Genomic DNA, 24,406 nt, shown 5'->3' with positions numbered 1-24,406 from the left:
AGTATCTAACAAAGAATGTTCCGTATTGAGTATAGTATCTAACAAAGAATGTTCCGTATTGAGTATAGTATCTAACAAAGAATGTTTCATATTGAGTATAGTATCTAACAAAGAATGTTTCATATTGAGTATAGTATCTAACAAAGAATGTTTCATCAGGTATGCTGTCTTAAAAATACTTTTTAATCACAAGTGTATTATCTTACAATGATTGTGAATATACTCTATCTAAGTTTGCATGATATTCTCCTTGAAGTGTTTTACATGCAAGGTTTGAGTCTTGGAGACTTGGTAGTATTTCTTGCCCTGCTGCTAATCCATTGTTTGTGCCCTTGGCACTTTGGTTAACTATTGTTCATCTCAATCATTTGACAGACCTGTGCTTAACTTGTCCCGAGGACCTCCCCTCGTGTATAAAAAAGGTGGCGCAGTACAGTTTACATATCTCTAAAAACACACACACTCTCTTTCTGTCTACCCATCTCTCTTTTCTGTCTACCCATCTCTCTTTTCTGTCTACCCATCTCTCTTTTCTGTCTACCCATCTCCCTTTTCTGTCTACCCATCTCTCTTTTCTGTCTACCCATCTCCCTTTTCTGTCTACCCATCTCTCTTTTCTGTCTACCCATCTCCCTTTTCTGTCTACCCATCTCTCTTTTCTGTCTACCCATCTCTCTTTTCTGTCTACCCATCTCTCTTTTCTATCTACCCATCTCTCTTTTCTGTCTACCCATCTCTCTTTTCTGTCTACCAATCTCTCTTTTCTGTCTACCAATCTCTCTTTTCTGTCTACCCATCTCTCTTTTCTATCTACCCATCTCTCTTTTCTGTCTACCCATCTCTCTTTTCTGTCTACCCATCTCCCTTTTCTGTCTACCCATCTCCCTTTTCTGTCTACCCATCTCTCTTTTCTGTCTACCATCTCTCTTTTCTGTCTACCCATCTCTCTTTTCTATCTATCCATCTATCATGTCATTATTTCCCTCTCTAAATCTCCATCTACACTCCACAAGGTATAACAGCTACTATGGAAGAATTCACATATCGACGATTTAATGTATATCTCGGAGAGTGTATGGCTTTCCAACTTTAAAGGTTTGCACTTTTTTGTAAAATGAATCAAGTCTATTTGATTATGTTGGGTTTGAATAAAGTATAAAAGTTTTGATGTTGCTATTATTTAAATAAACTGGTGTTACACATCTACACCCCCCCCCCACCCCCCTCTATCTCTCTTACCGCCGGCCTCTCCCCCACAGACTGACAACCACAAACAGACAGACATTTACTAAACAGACACCCGCGGCACTCCACCCTGCCTCCCGAAGTACAACCTCTCCCTGAGTGTGTCAAGGTTACGCACTTTTCTCCACAGCCTCCATCTTGACCTGTGGATTTACATGTGACAGCAAAGGTCAAGGAATGAATGTGCTGTGACGTTGTCCAGCTGGAAGGCAGATAAGATGGCCTCTGGGTCAAAGTCAGTATTGTTTGTTATAATTGCAACAACCAACACGCCACCGGACAAAGGCTCATGGCCTTGGCTTCTATACTGGCAACTTATGTTTCAAGTGTGAGAATAAATGTACAAACACAGTTCTTTATGCTCGCTTCAACAGCTTTTCGTGATATTATTTAGCTTCAAAGGTGCAGGATTTCTTTCAAATCAACCAACAAGTAAGAAAGTAAGTACAGCAGAAAGAAAGAAAATGATCTTTATTCATTCCTTGTCCTCGTTCTTTTCCATTCCACTCCACGCTGTTATTACTGTCAACTTCTTTTCCATTCCACTACACACTGTTATTACCGTCAACTTCAGACGGATTCTTTCTTTCAGCGGCCTTGTCGTCAAAATGACCAAGCTGTATAGGTGAAGGTTGAATAAATAAATAAATGACATTTCACAGATCCCCCTCCTTCTCCCCAACCCCTCCCATCCTCAGCCCCCTCTCCACTCACCTGCCTCATTCCTCCTGTGTACCTCCCCTTGGGCAGGTAAACCAGTCAGGTATATAAATATATTCAAACCTGAGTTAGCTATCCAGTGAGCTCTGGGGTGACTCGAGACGTCGAGAAAGTGAGAGAGAGAAGTGTAAACGTGTAACAGGTGGAGTTTCTCAGGATAAGGAGCAAGTATATTCTCTACAAACCACTGGGATTGAGAGTCCTTGGACAGCAGTGCAAGGATGGGGCTTGGAGTAAGTCTAGATTTCACTTTTAAGTATCAGGATTTGGATTTACTTATATTGTGTTCTTTCAACTTTAAAAAATATGTCATTTTTTTTGCAGTTCATATTAAAAGTTTAGCCCTCGGTTCATGGCTGCTTCTTAGTTTTTTAAATAAAGTTCTATATTTGAGTTCTGAATGCACTCCTTATCTAAGCCCTCATTAGGAAAGAGGCACATCGATAGTTCACACATTCTCATCATTAACGTACCTTTTGATATACAGAAGGGGAAAGATGATTATAAACTGGCGGCGACCTCAGAGGACGGTGGAAATAAAAAGAGTAAAAAGGAGGTGAAGAAAGCAAAGGAGAAGAAGGACATGGACGATCTGAAAAAGGAAGTTGACCTGGTGAGGAAAACTGATTATTAATTTACTAATTATATTAATCTAATTTAGTTGACATGAACAATGCACATTTATCCATATGCAATTTACACATCAAAGCATTGGAGTTGCTGCAAAAATTTGAATCCGTAGTCCCAGAGATGATTTAAGTAGTGTGATATAGCATCAAAACTGTCAGTTTTTTCAGCAAGAAAAGACTAAGGTAAACAGTAAGCCTATTAGTCTCTGTGGATCAGAAAAGGTACAGCACACAACCTTTCAAATGTGCATCAAGCTCTGTAGTTTCTAGACTTGCATTTGGGTACTCATTAGCATTTTAATTGACTTACTATTACTCTGCAGGGAGCCTTGGGAGCAGTTTCAAAACCCCAATAGCTTGCGTTTAAACTTCAGAGGAACAGTAGCGTATCTTTGGAAACGGCTTTTTTAACATGGAGCAGAATCAAAACGTGTGCACTGTGCAGTACTTTTTCAGGGCAGAAATGTGAACCAGACAATTCCATCCATCATAATGAAACACATGACTTATCTGTGGTTTATATTGAAATCGATGCAGCATTACCTCATCATACCTAGGATAATTTCAAATTGTTTGAGGAATGTGTTTCATTAACTATGCATGTTCTGCATATACTTTCGCCGTGGGGGAAAGTTGAGAGAACTCCCTAGTTCAACAAGCAAATGTTTCTTTATGTCTCTCCCTCTCTCTCTCTCTCTCTCTCTCCCTCTCTCTGATTTAGGATGACCACAAGTTGACCTTGGATGAACTTCATAGGAAATACGGCACAGACTTAGCCAGGGTGAGTGAATATGTGTGTGGATGTGTGCCTCCGTATTTTAAAACTGACAACCAGTTGTATCAGCTGCTCCTACGGATTATTTCTGACTGTAATTTGAAGCGCATTGGGGTCGTGGAGGTTACGGCACGAGGTCATATCGTAGGTAGAACCTAATCTGCCTTCTGAGTCATGAGGACATCACTATCTACCACTGAATCTTTGAATATGAAACCTATCTATATCTTCCTAAAGTTTACACAGAGTTTGGAGTCAAATATATATTTTCCGATTGTGTGACTCCCATTACATTCTTTTCATTTTATTTTTTGAATCCTTTATTCTAACCAGAGAGGTCACATTGAGACGTACATCTCTTTTAAAAGTGAGCCCTGGCCGGAAAAGCGGCATACATAGAACACAACATAACAACACAACACAACATAAAACAACATAAAAACACAACATTAGACATGACAGTGAGCGGAAGTTAAAACGGTGCATAGAACATATGGATGAGACTTTTTCCATTTGTGTGACAGCAAGTCAGATACACATGAACAATTTTTAACAACCATAGGGTAGGTCTAATGCAGGGGACACAATATCTGAAATATCTTCAGCTTTGTGTGGAGTACGTTTAGGACAGGCCTAAACATTGTTTTGTGTGGAAAGGATAACAGTTGAACACTATTTTGGTGAAGGCACACAGATAATGATCTGTTGATATTTGATCCAGGGATTAAGCAGAACTTCCACTACAAGGGCCACATTCACACGGGAACATTGAAACCACTATGTAGTGATGAGGGGCGGGGCGAGGCGAGGTATGGGGGGGTGTCGTTTGACAGATTTTCTTGCTGACGAAAGGGGAGGGGAAGGTTTTGAGTTCCATAGGTGATCACTCTACTGCCTCTTACTCTTCCCTCTTCCTGCTTTCCTCCCTCCTCCTTTCTCTTCACTCTACCTTTCCCCTCTTTCCTTCTCTCTCATCCCTCCCCCATCCAGGGTCTAACCTCACCTCGGGCTAAGGAGATCCTTCTCCGTGATGGCCCCAACACCCTGACCCCTCCTCCCACTACCCCTGAGTGGGTGAAGTTCTGCAGGCAGCTCTTTGGTGGGTTCTCTATGCTCCTATGGATTGGTGCTATGCTCTGCTTCCTGGCCTACGGAATCCAGGCCGCCTCCGAGGATGAGCCAGCCAATGATAATGTGAGAATTATAGAATTCTGAGATAATTTGAGACTTAAAAAAACTACAATGCCTCTAGTGCCTGAAAGGGTTTTCTCACTTAACCGTAACTTAATAGTCTCATAGTCTTTCTCCCTCTTCGTTTCTGTCCCTCACAGTTGTACCTGGGTGTTGTGCTCTCTGTTGTCGTCATTGTCACTGGCTGTTTCTCCTACTACCAAGAGGCCAAGAGCTCAAAGATCATGGACTCCTTCAAGAACCTGGTCCCACAGGTTAGACTTCTGCCTTTTCAAACACCTCTGAGAAGAACTTGATTGTATTGTCATGTCTACGGATTGTAATCGTCACCTGCCTTGTAGCAAGCCCTGGTTGTCCGTGACGGTGAGAAGAAGAACATCAACGCTGAAGAAGTGGTGGTTGGAGATCTGGTGGAGGTGAAAGGAGGAGATAGGATCCCAGCTGATTTGCGTATCGTCTCTGCCAGCGGCTGCAAGGTGAGTACTTTACAATCCAAGATCATGGGTCAGATATGTAGCCTAAGGCTTCCGCATACTTCGGTTTGGCTGGCCTACTCCCTTAAAAGACCTTTGCTTGAAAAAGCGACAATAGTACTGTTTGTCCGTTTTCAGATGCCATAGCCAGTATACACTTTCTCAAAATAGTCCGAATGAATTTAAGATAATTCAAGAAATATGTCATAAATGTTTATGTTTTTGCTAAGGAGATCTTAGTTGCGCAATCTAAATAATATGTTTGGTGCAGTATTTCTCAAGTGAAAAAATGTGAATGAAAACAAATCGTCTATCGTTGAATGACAACAAACACTTCATTGATCACTACTGTTGACCAATGACAGATGAAGGGGCATAGACTTTGGCTCCTGAACTTCGGCTGGCCTCGAGATTTTTTTTGTGTGTGCGCCAACAGCCCCCCAAAAACTTGCCAGAGACCAAAACGAATAAAAACGGCACAAAAGCTGTTCTGAACTGTTTCGGATGGGAAGCATGCGGACACCTTTAGTGTCATTCAATGTTGTATTAATCTAATTCCCTCCCCACTCAGGTGGACAACTCCTCCCTCACTGGTGAATCTGAGCCTCAGACACGTACTCCAGACTACTCCAATGACAACCCCCTGGAGACAAGGAACATTGCCTTCTTCTCTACCAACTGTGTTGAAGGTAAATAACTTGTGTAACTAGCCGTAGTGATTGAATAGTTCAAATAACTTGAAATGTATCACTTAGCCATTTTGTGATTCTAAACCATATTCTCCATGTTTTGTCAGGAACTGCCAGAGGTATCGTCATCAACACTGGTGACCACACTGTCATGGGTCGTATCGCCACCTTGGCCACGAGTCTGGAGGGTGGGAAGACGCCTATAGCCAAAGAGATTGAGCACTTTATCCACATCATCACCGGTGTGGCCGTCTTCCTGGGCGTGTCTTTCTTCGTCCTCTCCCTCATTCTGGGATATGGCTGGCTGGAAGCTGTCATCTTCCTCATTGGAATCATCGTTGCTAACGTGCCAGAGGGTCTCCTGGCTACTGTAACTGTGAGTACTGATGAAAAGTAATGTTTAACAAAAAATCAGTCCTAACAACAAAACTTGTTGATTATTTGACTGTCTAATATATCTTTCTATCGTAGGTGTGTTTAACTCTGACTGCCAAGCGTATGGCCAAGAAGAACTGCCTGGTGAAGAATCTCGAAGCTGTTGAGACCTTGGGCTCCACCTCCACCATTTGCTCTGACAAGACCGGAACCCTGACTCAGAACAGAATGACCGTGGCTCACATGTGGTTCGACAATCAGATCCATGAGGCTGACACCACAGAGAACCAGAGTGGTACCTGCTTTGACAAAAGCTCTGCCACCTGGGCTGCCCTGGCTAGAGTCGCTGGCCTGTGTAACCGCGCCGTCTTCCTGGCAGAACAGAACAACGTACCTATCCTCAAGAGAGATGTGGCTGGTGATGCTTCAGAGTCTGCCCTGCTGAAGTGTATCGAGCTGTGCTGCGGGTCTGTCAAAGACATGAGAGAAAAGTACAGCAAGATCGCTGAGATTCCCTTCAACTCCACCAACAAATATCAGGTAACCACATGCACTCTTTGTTGTATCTGTGGGTTAACAACAGGTTAAACTGAGTTGTAGAAGGTGGTGTGATGGACTCAAAATCAGGATGGATGGATGGCTTTTCTCAATCAGCTTGGAAATGCCACTTTGTATCGACATCCAATAAGTTGCCAGAACTTTAGTTTTCCAGGCACTGTAGGCTACTTACTGGTCATTGCCTGCTAATTTAAATTTAAACTCTCTTCATGGTGTCATCTGATCAAAAACCAATTCATTTCGCCCCTAGCTCTCCATTCATAAGAACATCGTGGCCGGAGAGTCCAATCACCTGCTGGTGATGAAGGGAGCCCCTGAGAGGATTCTGGACCGCTGCTCCACCATTTTGATCCAGGGCAAAGAACAGCCTCTCGATGACGAGTTGAAGGAAGCCTTCCAGAACTCTTACGAAGAGCTGGGAGGGCTGGGAGAGAGAGTGCTGGGTAAGAGGGCACCAGTATGGGAAAATATGCATTCAAAGGTTTTGGACTGAATGAAAAGTCTAGAACAGTGGTATTCAACATTTTTCAGTGGGGCCCCATTTTTTCTACCAGGATTTTTTTGCGACCACACCCCAAATCTAATGACATAACCTTAATGAGGCAATCTGGAGTTGCTACATCTTTTATCCTCAATTTTTGGACTTATTGATAAGTACCTATTGATTCTTGAAGAATATAACTGAATAAATGCCTAATTAGTTCAACTGTCGTAAACCATCATAACCCAAAATATAAGCTTTTTCTACTCCAATGTTTGTAAACAAAGTAAGCATACCACCCTGCATACCACTGCTTGCTTGCTTCTGAAGCTAAGCAGGGTTGGTCCTGGTCAGTCCCTGGATGGGAGACCAGATGCTGCTGGAAGTGGTATTGGAGGGCCAGTAGGAGGCACTCTTTCCTCTGGTCTAATAAAATATCCCAATGCCCCAGGGCAGTGATTGGGGACACTGCCCTGTGTGTAGGGTGCCGTCTTTCGGATGGGACGTTAAACGGGTGTCCTGACTCTCTGAGGTCATTAAAGATCCCATGGCACTTATCGTAAGAGTAGGGGTGTTAACCCCGGTGTCCTGGCTAAATTCCCAATCTGGCCCTCAAACCATCATGGTCACCTAATAATCCCCAGTTTACAATTGGCTCATTCATCCCCCTCCTCTCCCCTGTAACTATTCCCCAGGTCGTTGCTGCAAATGAGAACGTGTTCTCAGTCAACTTACCTGGTAAAATAACGGTAAAATAAAATAAAAAAAATGCAAAACAACACTGAATAGCCTCAAAACATGGTTAAACTATCATTTTGATATCATGGATGGTCAATCCTTGCATCCATAGCTCTGTCTATGAGGGGTATCATTGCTCCAGCCCCATCCCTCAGCTTTTTACCAAACCAGCTGTGGGGAGCCCGCTTTGTTATTGTTTCAACTGCTGATTGCCGCTTTAAATTTTAACATCAACAAATAACCTTCAACCAATAACAAAATTATCTTTCTCAAAACCTTTTGTATATTGTCCCAACATAATCTGTACTCTTAATTTATTTCTTTGTGAGCACAATCCAGATCGGCCCTGACTGGTCTAGAACATGAAGAATTTGTTGTGGCGTGTCTCTGACTCTGTGTCTTTTTCAGGTTTCTGTCATTTCCAGCTCCCTGATGACCAGTTCGCTGAGGGCTTCCAGTTTGATTGTGAAGAGGTGAACTTCCCAACTGAGAATCTGTGCTTCGTTGGCCTAATGTCCATGATTGACCCTCCCCGTGCTGCTGTGCCTGACGCTGTGGGCAAGTGCAGGAGTGCTGGAATCAAGGTATGGCAATATCATACTCAACACAAGACTCTTCAGGCAATCCACATAGCAGCCACTGTGATCAGACCACTCCTCTTCCCTTCCTTCCCTTAGGTTATCATGGTCACTGGTGATCATCCCATCACTGCTAAGGCCATTGCCAAGGGTGTGGGAATTATATCTGAAGGAAACGAGACTGTTGAGGACATCGCTGCTCGTCTGAAAATCCCAGTTTCTGAGGTCAATCCAAGGTATGTTGCAATTTGTTTGGGATCATTTCAGTGTCTGTCATCACACGGTCTAAACTTAAAGAGGAGTGGCAGAAACATTTATTTAGCCTTTTTGGGGCATCATCAGAACAGACCAATACAAGCCCCTATATTTAGCTTATATTTGTACCCTCCAGAGATGCCAAGGCCTGTGTTGTCCACGGTGGAGAACTGAAGGACCTGTCAGCCGAACAGTTGGATGACATTTTGGCCCATCACACTGAGATTGTGTTTGCCAGAACTTCTCCTCAGCAGAAGCTGATCATTGTGGAGGGTTGCCAGCGTCAGGTACTATTTTAGTGAATTAATTCATCCTCATGAGTCAGTCAGGATGATTGCAGCTTACTTTTGGAGTTTCTAACATCTGTAAACACCTCTCCTCCTTATCCACAGGGTGCTATTGTGGCTGTGACAGGTGATGGTGTGAACGATTCTCCTGCTCTGAAGAAGGCTGACATCGGTGTTGCTATGGGTATCTCTGGATCTGACGTCTCCAAGCAGGCTGCAGACATGATCCTCCTGGATGACAACTTTGCCTCCATCGTGACTGGTGTTGAAGAAGGTAAGAGAAGCTCTGGCAATGACCAGCAATCTGCTGTGTTTTTCCATCCTTCTCTCATCACCCTGACTATTCCTTCCCCCCATCCTCTATTTCCCCTCAGGCCGTCTGATCTTTGACAACTTGAAGAAGTCCATCGCCTACACCCTGACCAGTAATATTCCAGAAATCTCACCCTTCCTCCTCTTCATCATCGCCAACATTCCACTGCCCCTAGGAACTGTCACCATCCTCTGTATCGACCTGGGAACTGATATGGTGGGTCTTTCAGATGTGGATACTCCTCCTTTGTGAACAATCTGATAATGTGTTGAAGAATCTGCTGCGTTATGAAGAACAATGTACAAGATCATTTTAGAGTTTGTTTGGAATGTCTTTGAACTAACATCCAAGTTACCAACCAGGATCTTTCCCATCATTACCTTCAAGGTCCCAGCTATCTCCCTGGCCTATGAAGAAGCTGAGAACGACATCATGAAGCGACAGCCCAGAAACCCCAAAACTGACAAACTGGTGAACGAGAGGCTCATAAGCATAGCCTACGGTCAAATTGGTAAGGAGTTAATTTGGCCCTTCTTCTGTTTTGCCTGTCTTTACCGGGTCTTGTTGCGTTGTATGTTGGCCAGTCAGTTTCATAGCAAATTAACAATCTGATCAATGTTTCTTCACTGACAAAAATACTCTCCTAATTTTTACTCTTCACAGGTATGATGCAGGCCACAGCCGGTTTCTTCACATACTTTGTTATCCTGGCTGAGAACGGGTTCTTGCCCATGGATTTGCTGGGTATGCGTGTGAACTGGGACAACAAGATAATGAACGACATGGAGGACAGCTACGGCCAGCAGTGGGTAAGTACACAAACACCGCTCTGCTTTTTGCTGTACTAACGGATTAGCATTGGCCTTGTTTTGATCTGATAAGTTCCCGATAAGAGCTTTTTCAATCTCTCTCACAGTTTTATTGTTTAGTTTATTCCAGCATACATGGCAGCTGAAAGCTGAATTTGTATACATCTGGAAATTCAAGATAATAAAATAAATCCGTAAATCTGATACATTATCAAGAAAGTTGAGAAGTCATGGATGGGATCACGGATCAGGGTTGTTGCACAGCTTGCATTTCGGATAGTCAGCAGAGGAAATATCGATGGTCTTGAGAAAGACGGAGCATCTCAGTCACAGCCAGGGATTCAGACATACAGGTCTGTAGCCTCAGCAGTGCACCTCACAGGCCCCAACAGTCCTCTCTGTTATTTTGGGCTTCGTAGATAGCTTGCTACCATTCCTCCAGAACTACCATTTGTGAATGCCACTGCTGCCGCCGGCACACAGGTTCACCACACATTTGGTAACAGAGTAGTCAGTAATCTTCACTACTGTAATGTACCAATGTAATAAACATATGTCCTTTCGCTCTTCTTTTTTCCCATATGTCTGTCTACACACTCTCTCTTTCTATGGTCTATGATTCATCCTTCAGACATATGAGCGCAGAAAGATTGTGGAGTTCACCTGCCACACAGCATTCTTTGCCAGTATTGTAGTTGTACAGTGGGCCGATTTGATCATCTGTAAGACCAGGAGGAACTCCATCCTTCAGCAGGGAATGAAGTGAGTACACACATCGATCTTTGTGGTCTTGGTCTAGGTTTGGGTCCTAAGAGGTTTTTTCTGAAGCTTGATCTTCACTGCTCTGGTCTTGACTTACACATCACCAGAATCCACATTCACCAAGTACATTTACACATACTCACAATTGTACTTAGTGATATGGTGCTGCTAGCAATAGACAACATTAAAGGACAGAATACAGACAGAGCAATTTACACAAAGTTTAAATACATTATATACAAAATTGATAAAATGTGCATAGAACTGAAGAGTAAGAGGGAAGAGAGGATATACACATTTACAGTATAAATATATTGTAGATAATTCAGGGGTAGCCCCGACCAGGACTTGAACCCAGGTCCAGCAACTGTCAAGCCAACACCTTAATCATTACACCAAACCTCTCGATGAGGTTGCTAGGTGTTGGGTTAAGGTCGCTACATTACCCCCTTCCTTTGGGAGAGTGTGTCCCCACGTTTCTCTATACCATGTCCCTGACATGTACACATCTCTCCGGTGACCTTATGGCCACCATCCCATTTCTGACACCAATGTAGCAAATTCAGGGGGTAGCCCCAACCGGAACTCGAAACCAGGTCCAGTGACTGTCAAGCCAACACCTATACCATTACACCAAGAGGCCGGAACCTCTAGACAAGGTCGTTAAGTGTTGGATACTTGATGCAGTGTGCATCACAGATTGCATAGTGCCTTGGTCACAATTGGCCAGTTGGTGAGGGCCACAGCACGGGGAAAGAAACTGTTCAGGTGGTGGGTGGTTTTGGTCATGATGAAGCTGAACTGTTTGCCAGAGGGGAGTTAATGTGCATACAGCCCCGCAACTGACTTCTAAATCAGTATCCACCCTGTTGGTATCAAATTCATGATTTTTTCTTATTTTTTCCCCTCCCATCTCAGGAACCGTATTCTCATCTTCGGACTGTTTGAGGAAACTGCCCTGGCTGTCTTCCTGTCCTACTGTCCTGGAATGGATGTCGCCCTCAGAATGTACCCACTCAAGTGAGTAGACCCTTCTGATTCTCTTCTGTATATCAGCTTGAAACACAGCTCACTCGCTTTAAAAGATGAATGGTAAAATGGATGGATATTACAATGGGTGGAGGAGACTACTGTGGCCTCAGGATCAGTTGGGGTTCACTAGTTTGCTGAAGTGTAATCGAGTTTACTGCCCAACCAAGAGAGAAATGTCAGCGCATTACCTCGCTGTTTTACGCTCAACTTAATCTCTTTATTGTTTCCTTCTCTCTTTTCTTCTCTCTGTCCTTCTCTCTTTCCTCAGGCCTTGCTGGTGGTTCTGTGCCTTACCCTACTCTCTGCTCATCTTCCTCTATGATGAGGGTAGGAGATACATCCTGCGACGAAACCCAGGAGGTAAGTGCTCAGGGACTATGGACGAAAACAAGCTGTTAAGATAGCATCGACAATTTTACATCAAAGTTAATTATTGTGTTATAACATGACAATGGCATGCAGGATTGGGAAGGACGAATTATTTAATTTGTCTCATGGAGATTTTCAGTGACGAGATGAAATCTAACTAATTGTGTTCTTCTCTCTGAATTGTCTCTTCTTTAAGGTTGGGTGGAACAGGAGACCTACTACTGACAAAAAGAGGCTATCCCCAGGATCACTCAATGTCACTCTGCTGCTACATCGCAACCAACAACATTACACTACATTTCAATCTGCTACATTACCATTACATCCAATGAACACTGTGATGGTGCACTCAGCTGCATTGAGGAGTTCTTGATTGTGATAATGCAAATTGAAATAAACATCACTTCAACACGAATGCTTAAGACTGTATTCATTTTTTGTTGTCTGAATTATTTAGATTTATTGGTTTGGATTTAATGTAAGACATGTAGGCTTAAATTGTGGTGCATCTAATGGGAGAAAATACCTAGTATAGTTGCGTATTATTTGTTTAAAGTAAATGTCCAGTGATTGCATAGTTCTATGAAATATGACTTACAAATACAAAACATTGTATTGAAGTATGTTAAAAAGCAGCTTTTCTGTGTTTGAATGGTGTGGGCGTACTCCAACAACAGAATGGGGTGGTCGTATACCGGTCAATTAAAATATTCAACAGCTGATTGGCCAGCTCTGCCAATATATCAACATCATGTCATGGTATATGAGGAAATAGCAAGCAATATGAGTGAGTATACAATGAGTCAACAGCATTATTTGGGTGTGAGTTAATAGAATATTACATTTTAAAATTTAGATTTGAACTTTATCGTTACTTTTAAGGTCAGATGTTTTTATCTCAATATCAAATCATTTCTGGTTAACAATTAAGTAGCTTACTGTGATTGTTTTCAATTAAAATGGTCAGAAATAAACATAAATAGCTTCTTTAAAAAAAAATAGCACAGCCGAGAGCTGCCCAGAGACACGAGCCCACCAGACGAGCTAAACTACTTCTATGCTCGCTTCAAGGCAAATAACACCGAAACATGCACGAGAGCACCAGCTGTTCCGGAAGACTGTGTGATCACGCTCTCCGCAGCGGATGTGAGTAAGACATTTAAACAAGTCAACATTCACAAGGCCGCAGGGCCAGACAGATTACCAGGACGTGTGCGAGCGTACGCTGACCAACTGGCAAGTGTCTTCACTGACATTTTCAACCTCTCCCTGTCCGATTCTGTAATACCAACATGTTTTAAGCAGACCACCATAGTCCCTGTGCCAAAGAACACTAAGGTAACCTGCCTAAACGACTACCGACCCGTAGCACTCATGTCTGTAGCCATGAAGTACTTTAAAAGGCTGGTCATGGCTCACGTCAACACCATTATCCCAGAAACCCTAGACCCACTCCAATTTGCATACCGCCCCAACAGATCCACAGATGATGCAATCAATATTGTACTCCACACTGCCCTTTCCCACCTGGACAAAAGGAACACCTATGTGAGAATGCTATTCATTGACTACAGCTCAGCATTCAACACCACAGTGCCCTCAAAGCTCATCAATAAGCTAAGGACCCTGGAACTAAACACCGGAGAGATGTGTACATGTCAGGGACATGGCCTCCGACCGCAAGGCACTACAGAGGGTAGTGCAAACGGCCCAGTACATCACTGGGGCCAAGCTTACTGCCATCCAGGACCTCTATACCAGGCGGTGTCAGAGGAAGGCCCTAAAAATTGTCAAAGACTCAAGCCACCCTAGTCATAGACTGTTTTCTCTGCTACCGCACGGCAAGCGGTACCGGAGCACCAAGTCTAGGTCCAAGAGGCTTCTAAACAACTTCTACCCCTAAGCAATAAGACTCCTGAACATCTAGACAAATGCTACCCAGACTATTTGCAGTGCTCCCCCTCCCCCTCTTTACACCACTGCTACTCTGTTGTCATCTATGCATAGTCACTTTAATAACTCTACCTACATGTACATACTACCTCAAGTAACCGGTGCCCCCGCACTCTGTATCGGTACCACCCTGTATATAGACTCGCTATTGTTATTTTACTGATGCTCTTTAATTACGTGTTACTTTTATCTCTTATTCTTTATTGGGTTTTTTTAAACTGCATTGTTGGTTAGGGGTCTGTAAGTAAGCATTTCACTGTAAGGTCTACACCTGTTGTATTCGGCGCATGTGACTAATAACATTTGATTTGATTTGATTCTTAGCAAAGAGCAATTTCTCAACCAAGAATTTTACTAGGACTGTCTGGGAGTGATCTGAGTGGTGAGGGGAAAACTGAAAACTATCTGTTATTGGCAGAGAGGTTTGCAACCCTCTTTGTTATTGGTCTATTAACTAATTTACCACATGGTGATGTCACCAGGCAGGCCAAAACTCCATACCACCAAAACAGGCTGACATTTCAGGCAGTCTTTTCAAACAGCTCTTAGACTTAAATGGCATTATCATAGTTTTCATAAATTCACAGTATTATTCCAACCTAAAACAAAGGAATATCTAGTTGTTGACTGCATTGGACCTTTAAGCACTTGATAATTTAGGATTGCACATGTTATTCTCTGTTGAAATTCTGAACACTGTTATCCTTATTGAACTGTAGGATTCCAAAATAGAACACCTAAAATAACATTCTAAAACTCCCTCCCTATGGTTATAGATAGAAAACACAAGGCTTGTGACACAGATTCAGATGGATCAGTTGTTTTGTTTTGATGCTGACAACAGCAAGGTTGAGGGGGGGGATGTGAGGTAGGGTTATGATTATATATGATTACTAGGCCAGACAAACAATGAGAGAATGGAAATATGAAAACACTTGCAAACAAACATGTGAAATCCATTGAAGTCAAGCCAAATATGGCTTCAAAACAATGAGTCATACGGAACACATGCACACAATGGTGAAAAGGTATTGGTATGCCAAAGCTATTAGTCAAGGATTCCATCTGTCCGTATTTGATTACCCTCTCTCCTCTGTTTGAGCCTCTATCCTCAATTATCTTAAGGGCCTGTCTGACTGAATGGTATTCACTAAAAACTCCAAACTGGATACAGACTTTATTATCCAGTTATGAATGAGACATGGGTTCATGGAAAGTTTAGTGCTTTCTTAAAGGGCAATTCCGCCCCTTTTCAACTTCATATTCATTATCTCCAGCACCATACCAGAGTCTACATACTGTATGTGAAAATGGCACGTTTATATGATCTGCGATTAAAAAGATAAGAAGAAAGGTCCTAGAAAATGCTCTGTGACATCACAGTGTAGGATTAAAAGTAGTGGTTGGAAACAAAATTATTTTCCAATCGTTTGGTTCTGAAAAAAATAAGAATCTGTACCGTTCCACTGTTCCGACCAGCAAAATAAAGTTCTGAACCTGTTCAAACCCCCAAAAAGTAACGGTTTACATTTTAAAAAAAACATTTAGCTCAACATTAAATTACTTCACCAATCAGTGCGGATAGAGCAGCTTGCTATGGAGGGGGAAAGCTATAGTTATTTACATGCATTGGACAGACAAGTGTAGGACACGAGATGTGACTGAAATTTTTCGGGTTGGGAGAGAGCGAGAGAGGGTGGAGGAGGAGGCTTAGCTTGAAGCGTTTATACCTACGGAGGAGCAGCTTCTATGAAGGAACGTTGAATGTCTTTGAACTTCCGAGAGTTAGCTTAACGTTGGACCAGAACTAGCTAGCTAGCCAACAAGCTTGTGTGTGCAGAGTGGAACCAGAATTAAAATAAAAACACGTGAAAGCTGAAACTATAGTATCCTTAACTAGCATTGAAAAAGTGAATCCATTCTTATTTAATTAAAAATCTCTCTCCCTAATTTCTGAATCACGCTTGTAATGTCAGTAGGCTACAATGGCCTATGCTTCGGAGTGGGAGGGGAAGGTATCCTACACACACACACTGGCAAAGATTTTCAGCTGGCAGGCAGGCACTGGAATAAAATTTCTGAGTGACAGGGTGAGGGCTTTGCAGAGGTGCTTCGTTAATTTTTTTGTAGGACTCAAAATGCCCGGAACGTAAAATAACACTATTAACTGGTTCCCATACTTTTAAAATAATGGTTCTATAATGGTTCTATAGATGTTCCTCAAATGTTTTATTTGTTTTACAGTTTTCTGTTCTGTGCCCTGAACCGGATCCAACCAATGATTAAAGTTTAACCTGCAACAAGTTTCTAGACAGAGGGAGGGTATGTTCTTGCTCCCCACATCACTGTGAATCTCACAGTGTTAGAAAACCAACTATTCATGATGTATTCGGGTAGAACTTTTATACCAATGGATACCAAATGAAATGGCCTATGGCAGACCACCCAGACCTCTACCTTGCAAGATGCAGTAGTCCGGGTAAAGATCCGGTAAAGAGAACAATGGAACGCAGACCGTGGGGGATTGGCACACATTCAACAAATCTACATTTACATTACATTTTAGTCATTTATCAGACACTCTTATACAGAGCGATTTACAGGAGCAATTAGGATTAAGTTCCTTGCTCAAGGGCACATCAACAGACTTTTCACCTAGACATCTTGGGGATTCGAACCAAAGACCTTTCAGTTACTGGCCCAACGCGCTTAACTGCTCAGCTAGGATATTCTTCAAATCTGTCATGATCGATGTATTGTAACAGGCCCACAATGTGGTTACTGGTCGAGTTTGGAAATATTTGGCTGTTTTCGCTGCATACCATTTAGAAGTAGTCAATTTTCAGTTTAGACGAAGTGACTGCTAAGTTTTTAACGGTAATGCAGTGGATTGGTGACAATGAAATGAACATGTATTGGGGTTGACATCTATACAGCACTATACTCCGATTTTTACATCAACATAGTGTGAAATACACATATAACAATAGCCCAAATGTAGGCAAAATTTTCCAGGGGGCAATGAGGAGATTCAGGATCTTTTCCTCACGGCATCTTTCCCCCACGCGTTTCCATGACTTTCCATTGATTTGGTCAAGTTCCATTGACATCTCTACCACATCTATTGCGCACACAGCGAGCTGCCTAATCACCATTTCCTGTCCCAGCTGTAACCACCAAGTGTCTGGTGATGCCCAACTCACTGCAGCACAAATATCCCCCACAGCCAACCATTTAAATAATGTCTAAGATGCTGCCAGACCCATAGTGGAGTGGACGTGTGCACCGCTATGTAACCGTTGCCCCTTGCTGCCATATGCCTCCACAATCTAGTGGGTGAGACGCTGCTTATAGAGTGCCCTGCCTTGAGCTGGATTAGCAAAACATACAAAAAACTGGTCACATAACCGGATCTGGGTCCGCTCAATGTACTTGCATAAAGATCGTACTGGACACAGGGCATGTAACTGCAGTTGCTTCTCAGAACAAATGGAGGAAGCGAAAAGGGAAATAGCTCAAAGCTAGAGACCTGTAGGGCATAGTCATGACCTTTGGGGGCGAAGGCGCCATTAGGATGCAACGTCACTTGAGAGTCGCCAGGAGCCACGAGCAAGGAGGATTTGTAGGAGAGGATCTTCAGATCCACAGACTCCAGTGGTTCAAAAGGGGGCCTCAAACGTAGCATCCAAAACCAAAGCTAAATCCCAAGTGAGCGAAATAGGTTTAGAAACCCGTCTGAGACGGCACACACCTTTTAGGAACTGCACCGCAAGGGCTAGTGGCGCCATCAATTCCCACTTGACACGCTATAATAGCTGCCATGAACACTTTCAAAGTGGAGAATGATCAACCCTGCTCATTAAAATGTCTCCATGTGTACTCTGAAAACAAACAATTCCTTTATTTTGGCACCAAAGCCCCAACACCTGCCACTTAAATGCATAAACAGACGACAATGCACATTTTCTCGTGATGCGCAAAGATTTCCCATATCCAGGAGACCAGTCAGGGGTGTAGCCTCCACTCCCGAGAGAGAGGGCCACCACTGACATACAGACATGACGTTTGCTTCGACCAAAGACCTAATCCATTTCCGCATCCCGCAACTGAGACTCATTCGAGGTACGGGCACCCGGGAGAGGAAGTCACCATTGGAAAGACCAAGCTCTTTCAAGAATGCTATACGGCTGTCAAGAGAACCTGCACCGTGGATTAGGGGAACAGTGCCAGCCGCAGGCAAGCAACTGTAACTGACACCGTCCGAGCATGCACCGAGCTGAGACATACAAGACAACAAACATTACTATCTTTTTATTAATTCGGGCATTGTCGCAAACCCAGCTTGTTAGCCATCTTCATCTCATTGCTACAGGAAATTAGGATAACAAATACAAACTCCAGCACACAATGTCCAGGGGATGAGCACACTGTACCTCAAAGGGAAAGTTTAGTTGGAGCAAAGTCAGATAGTCTTGTGTTCCAAAACGTTTTGTTTTTAGTAGCGTGAATCGTTCCTGCTCACATCGAGGTAAAGTGCGGAAGAATTGAAGGAATGAATCCGAGCCTCGGGCTTATCACCTGTGGAAGCCGAGGCTTCCAGCGAGACGCGGATTTCATTGGCCTTGTTAGCCGTGATTTTAATTCTTCAACCGAAGTCGCGAGAGTGCTACTCCCCATAGTTGTTTAACCGAAGGTACCGACTGAAAAGGAACCTATTATCACCTGCTGTTTGATGCATACAGTGAAAAGGGAGCAACTTCAACCAAAACAATGGTGCTGTTATATGAAAGAGAGCCTGTATTTTTTGGTTTGCGTATGGGTCAAATGCAAAGCTGACCTTAGATCAGTCTATAGGCCTACTAGGGACAGCTTCCTCCTACTCTGAGACCAACTTGTGGACTGGTATTTCTTCCCCACTAGGGGGCATTATGCAGATAAAGAGAGAAGCGCTTCCTCTCGTTCACTCTCCAGAGACAGGAACGTGATAGTTTCCATGGTAACCCATTTATAGGATCGGGCTCACAGCTTGTATATACAATTTGAGATATTTTTAGTTCCGTCTTTGAACACACACACACACACACACACACACACACACACACACACACACACACACACACACACACACACACACACACACACACACACACACACACACACACACACACACACTGTGCCTGAATGTGCCGCTATCTGTCCATCTGTCCACCAAGTCTCTCCAAGTAAAATTCATACAAACGCATTCAAGCAGCTTCTTGGGTACAACAAGTCCTAGATGATACTGTACATCGGCATGAATCATGAAGCATAGTCTTGTGTATAAAAATATTAAATTCAATATAATTTGCATTTCAAAGAGTTTTCTTTGACTTAGTTGACCTGTCGGTGGTGGGGGAAAAGTTTGTGTCTGAGTGAATGTGTTTTCATTAGAGTTTGTATATAATGCTCATTATTAACACCATTTTCGATTGTCTTATCCTGTCTAGGATGTGGGTGCCGCTAGCGGCACTGACCCCCCCCCCCCCCACTGAAAAGGCAGAGCCGCGAAATTCAAAAAAAATATTTTTTTTAAATATTTAACTTTCACACATTAAAGTCCAATACAGCTAATGAAAGACACAGATCTTGTGAATCCAGCCAACATGTCCGATTTTTAAAATGTTTTACAGGGAAGACACAATATGTAAAGATGTAAATCTATTAGCTAAAAACACATTAGCATAATCCACCATCTTTTATTTGTCCACCAACACCAGTAGCTATCACCAATTCGGCTAAACTAAGATATTTATAGCCCCTAACCAAGAAAAAAACTCATCAGATGACAGTCTGATAACATATTTATCCTGTTGAGGATGGGGGCGCTGTTGAGACTATTTATGCTAATCGGGTAATTTTTGAAACGGCTTCCCACAAAATCCTTGATCGTACAATATGCATATTATTATTATTATTGGATAGAAAACAGTCTATAGTTTCTATAGGAGTTGAAATTTTGTCTCTAAGTGGAACAGAGCCCATTCTACAGCAATTTCCCTGACATGGAGTCAGATTTCAGAAATGTTGGCCACTGTTCTGGAGTCAGTTAAAAGGGCACTGTTATTGCTATGACTATACAGACACTGCTTACGTCTTCCCCTGGATGCCTTTACGTGATGACGATTTCAATGGGGTCGATTGCGCGTTCACAGGCACTACAAATGAAAAAACCCTGAGGCTAGTCATTCTTTTGGAGCTGCGTCATGCGCCTAGAGGACACCGGCCCGCACCTGTTCCAAGCATTAGTGGAGGGAGTAATATTACTCGGGTCATGTTTCTACTCGTTATGGGAGTTAAAAACATCATAAGGTAGTTAATTTAAAGCGTTTTATAGCAATTTATATCCGTTTAGTGCGATTTTGGGACATTTATTTCTTTAACGCTGTGAATAGCTGGGCACGCTTTCAGTTCATCCCGAACGCAGTTGGCATTTCCACATGGCAAGAGGACAGCTTTCCACCAAAAGACGATTACTCCCAAGAAAGGATCCTTAGCCCAAGATACTGATGGAAGAACAGCTCAAAGTAGGACATTTTTATTATGATAAATCGTGTTTCTGTCGAAACATTTTAGTGGCTTAGGACGCCATGTCTTTTGACGTAGCTTCGCTTGGCGCAAACTGTATTGAAAAGTAAGGATAAATTAAAAAATGTAATTCCGCAATTGTATTAAGAATTAAATTGTCTATCAATCCCTGTCCACCCTATATTTTTTAGTCACGTTTATGAGTATTTATGTATAAGAGTAGATCACTGTCTAAGTGGCGCAAGGACATTTTCTGACCAGCTGAGCTACATTTCACATTGTCTAACCATGATTTTGGTGGCTAAATATAAACATTTTCGATCAAACTCTATATGGATTGTGTAATATGATGTTACAGGAGTGTCATCTGAAGAATTCTGAGAAGGTTAGAGAAAAAATTAATATATTTTTGGCGATGTTGACGTTATCGCCCACTTTGGCTAGAATCAATGCTGGGCTGCTATGTGCTATGTGCTATGCTAATATAACGATTTATTGTGTTTTCGCTGTAAGACACTTAGAAAATCTGAAATATTGTCTGTATTCACAGGATCTGTGTCTTTCGATTCGTGTATGCTGTGTATTTTTACGAAATGTTTGATGATTAGTAAGTAGGTAAACACGTTGCTCAATGTAGTTTTTCTAGTCCATTTGTGACGGTGGGTGCAATTGTAACCTATGCCATCTACCTGAAATATGCACTTTTTTCTAACAAAACCTATCCCATACCATAAATATGTTATCAGACTGTCATCTGATGAGTTTTTTTCTTGGTTAGGGGCTATAAATATCTTAGTTTAGCCGAATTGGTGATGGCTACTGGTGTTGGTGGACAAATAAAAGATGGTGGATTATGCTAATGTGTTTTTAGGTAATAGATGTACATCTTTACATATTGTGTCTTCCCTGTAAAACATTTTAAAAATCGGACATGTTGACTGGATTCACAAGATCTGTGTCTTTCATTAGCTGTATTGGACTTTAATGTGTGAAAGTTAAATATTTAAAAAAAATATATTTTTTGAATTTCGCGGCACTGGTTTTTCAGTGGGGGGGGGGGGGGGGGGGGTGTGCCGCTAGCGGCACGCTGATCCTAGACAGGTTATGGTATGGGATAGGTTTTGTTAGAAAAATGTGCATATTTCAGGTAGATGGCATAGGTTACAATTGCACCCACCGTCACAAATGGACTAGAATAACTACATAGAGCAACGTGTTTACCTACTTACTAATCATCAAACATTTCGTAAAAATACACAGCATACACTAATCGAAAGACACAGATCCTGTGAATACAGACAATATTTCAGATTTTCTAAGTGTCTTACAGCGAAAACACAATAAATCGTTATATTAGCATAGCACATAGCACATAGCAGCCCAGCATTGATTCTAGCCAAAGAGAGCGATAACGTCAACATCGCCAAAATATATTATTTTTTTCACTAACCTTCTCAGAATTCTTCAGATGACACCCCTGTAACATCACATTACAACATACATATACAGTTTGTTCGAAAATGTGCATATTTAGCCACCAAAATCATGGTTAGACAATGTGAAATGTAGCCCAGCTGGTGAGAAAATGTCCGTGCGCCATATTAGACAGTGATCTACTCTTATACATAAATACTCATAAACGTGACTAAAAAATATAGGGTGGACAGGGATTGATAGACAATTTAATTCTTAATACAATCGCGGAATTACATTTTTTAAATTATCCTTACTTTTCAATACAGTTTGCGCCAAGCGAAGCTACGTCAAAAAACATGGCGTCCTAAGCCACTAACATTTTTCGACAGAAACACGATTTATCATAATAAAAATGTCCTACTTTGAGCTGTTCTTCCATCAGTATCTTGGGCAAAGGATCCTTTCTTGGGTCTAATCGTCTTTTGGTGGAAAGCTGTCCTCTTGCCATGTGGAAATGCCAACTGCGTTCGGGATGAACTGGAAGCGTGCCCAGCTATTCACAGCGTTTCAGAAATAAATGTCCCAAAATCGCACTAAACGGATATAAATTGCTATAAAACGCTTTAAATTAACTACCTTATGATGTTTTTAACTCCTATAACGAGTAGAAACATGACCAGAGTAATATTACTCCCTCCACTAATGCTTGGAACAGGTGCGGGTCGGTGTCCTCCAGGCGCATGACGCAGCTCCAAAAGAGTGACTAGCTACAGGGTTTTTTAATTTGTAGTGCCTGTGAACGCGCAATCGACCCCATTCAAATCGTCATCACGTAAAGGCATCCAGGGGAAGACGTAAGCAGTGTCCGTATACTCATAGCAATAACTGTGGCCTTTTAACTGACTCCAGATCAGGGGCCAACATTTCTGAAATCTGACTCCATGTCAGGGAAATTGCTGTAGAATGGGTTCTGTTCCACTTAGAGACAAAATTTCAACTCCTATAGAAACTATAGACTGTTTTCTATCCAATAATAATAATAATATGCATATTGTACGATCAAGAATTTTGTGGGAAGCCGTTTCAAAAATTACACGATTAGCATAAATAGTGACAACAGCGCCCCCAGCCTCAACAGGTTATTGTAGGGTGAAGCCAAAGGGAAAAGTTGATATTTGGGTGGACAATAAAGATGTGTTTTTCTATACTATTCTATTCTACCTAACACAGGTAGAATGCTACACTAATTACAGTGACCTATAGACATGTGGTTGAATCCTAGACATGTAGTTGAATCTGCATCTGTCTGGTTCTGCAGTGAAATACCCGGTCCCGTATCCACAAAGCACCTCAGAGTAGGAGTGCTGATCTAGGATCTGTCCATATAATATTATTCACTATGATCTAAAAGACAAACTGATCCTAGATCAGCACTCCTACTGGAGTCCAAACTGAAGGGTGAAGTTAAGACATAAAACAGGACCTTGAGACGGGGTTAATGGTTAGGATCCCAAAGTTAAAGAGTTAATCATTTGTAGATACAACAACCTGCCATCTTCCAGGCTTCCATTATTTTTCTGACAAGGTCACATTGTCCACGAAGTGTTCATGACAGGGTCAGGAGGGAAAGTTTACATCCTACAGGGTTTAACGGCCTGGTTCATTCAAGTTTAAACTTCCTAAAGACCAGTGATGGAGTTTGCACTAAAATTATCGCTTTCCATAAAGGAGGTTAAAATAAGGAATGAAGAGAGAGAGGGTGATTGAGAGAGAGAGAAAGAGTGTTTGTGTGTGTTTAAATCATGTTCATTCTTAAATCTATGTGGAAATTAAGAGAAAAGGGACAAACAAAACATGTAGAGTATTCTTAAAGACGATTAAGGATAGGTTTAAAGAGGTTTGAGGATAGGTTAGTATCCATTAGGAATATGAGTGGTGAGAGATATTGACAGAGATTTCATCCTAATATGAATACGCCTGCACAGAAGAGACCAAGTGACTTTCCTTCATAAATATTTGAAGTTACAGAGACTAAAGTCCATTGTCACGCAATGGATTCAATCTATTTTATGAAGGCCGATAATCGTAAAACATTCAATAATGGGGACTCCGCCCCTCCATTCTATGTTTCCATGGCAAAAAGTGCAGACGTCACGATGGAAAGGAACACTGTATATAAGTATTGGACCTTTTA

The 24,406-nt window shown here is 42.2% G+C and overlaps 1 protein-coding gene across 2 annotated transcripts; it reads left to right on the top strand.

Annotated features, from left to right (window-relative positions):
* The first annotated feature begins 1,248 nt into the window (after window positions 1-1,248).
* On the top strand, window positions 1,249-12,694 carry LOC129840208 (sodium/potassium-transporting ATPase subunit alpha-1). Of its 2 annotated transcripts, XM_055907875.1 has the most exons (21): window positions 1,249-2,198; window positions 2,453-2,578; window positions 3,316-3,375; window positions 4,360-4,563; window positions 4,701-4,814; window positions 4,902-5,036; window positions 5,605-5,722; window positions 5,830-6,098; window positions 6,194-6,637; window positions 6,906-7,098; window positions 8,283-8,458; window positions 8,552-8,688; window positions 8,844-8,994; window positions 9,100-9,268; window positions 9,369-9,523; window positions 9,695-9,818; window positions 9,971-10,116; window positions 10,748-10,878; window positions 11,797-11,898; window positions 12,179-12,270; window positions 12,476-12,694. In XM_055907875.1, exons 1-21 carry the CDS (start codon window positions 2,187-2,189, stop codon window positions 12,502-12,504), a joined length of 3,087 nt encoding a protein of 1,028 aa, XP_055763850.1. In that variant the 5' UTR covers window positions 1,249-2,186; the 3' UTR covers window positions 12,505-12,694. The 2 variants fall into 2 exon arrangements, with proteins under 2 accessions (XP_055763850.1, XP_055763849.1); XM_055907874.1 differs by lacking the exon at window positions 1,249-2,198 and having other exon boundaries at window positions 2,226-2,578.
* Window positions 12,695-24,406: the final 11,712 nt, after the last annotated feature.

The sequence above is a fragment of the Salvelinus fontinalis genome, chromosome 41 (genome assembly GCF_029448725.1).
Source record: "Salvelinus fontinalis isolate EN_2023a chromosome 41, ASM2944872v1, whole genome shotgun sequence".
NCBI lineage: Eukaryota > Metazoa > Chordata > Actinopteri > Salmoniformes > Salmonidae > Salvelinus > Salvelinus fontinalis.
The sequence above is the reverse complement of the archived record's forward strand: the minus strand, read 5'-3'. Positions and strand labels throughout refer to the sequence as shown.

Coding starts and splice junctions, on each gene's coding strand:
- LOC129840208 (XM_055907874.1), top strand. CDS start 2,366: ATGCACTCCTTATCTAAGCCCTCATTAGGAAAGAGGCACATCGATAGT. Junction 7,099..8,282: donor GCTGGGAGAGAGAGTGCTGG/GTAAGAGGGCAC, acceptor TGTCTTTTTCAG/GTTTCTGTCATTTCCAGCTC. Junction 9,524..9,694: donor TCGACCTGGGAACTGATATG/GTGGGTCTTTCA, acceptor ATTACCTTCAAG/GTCCCAGCTATCTCCCTGGC.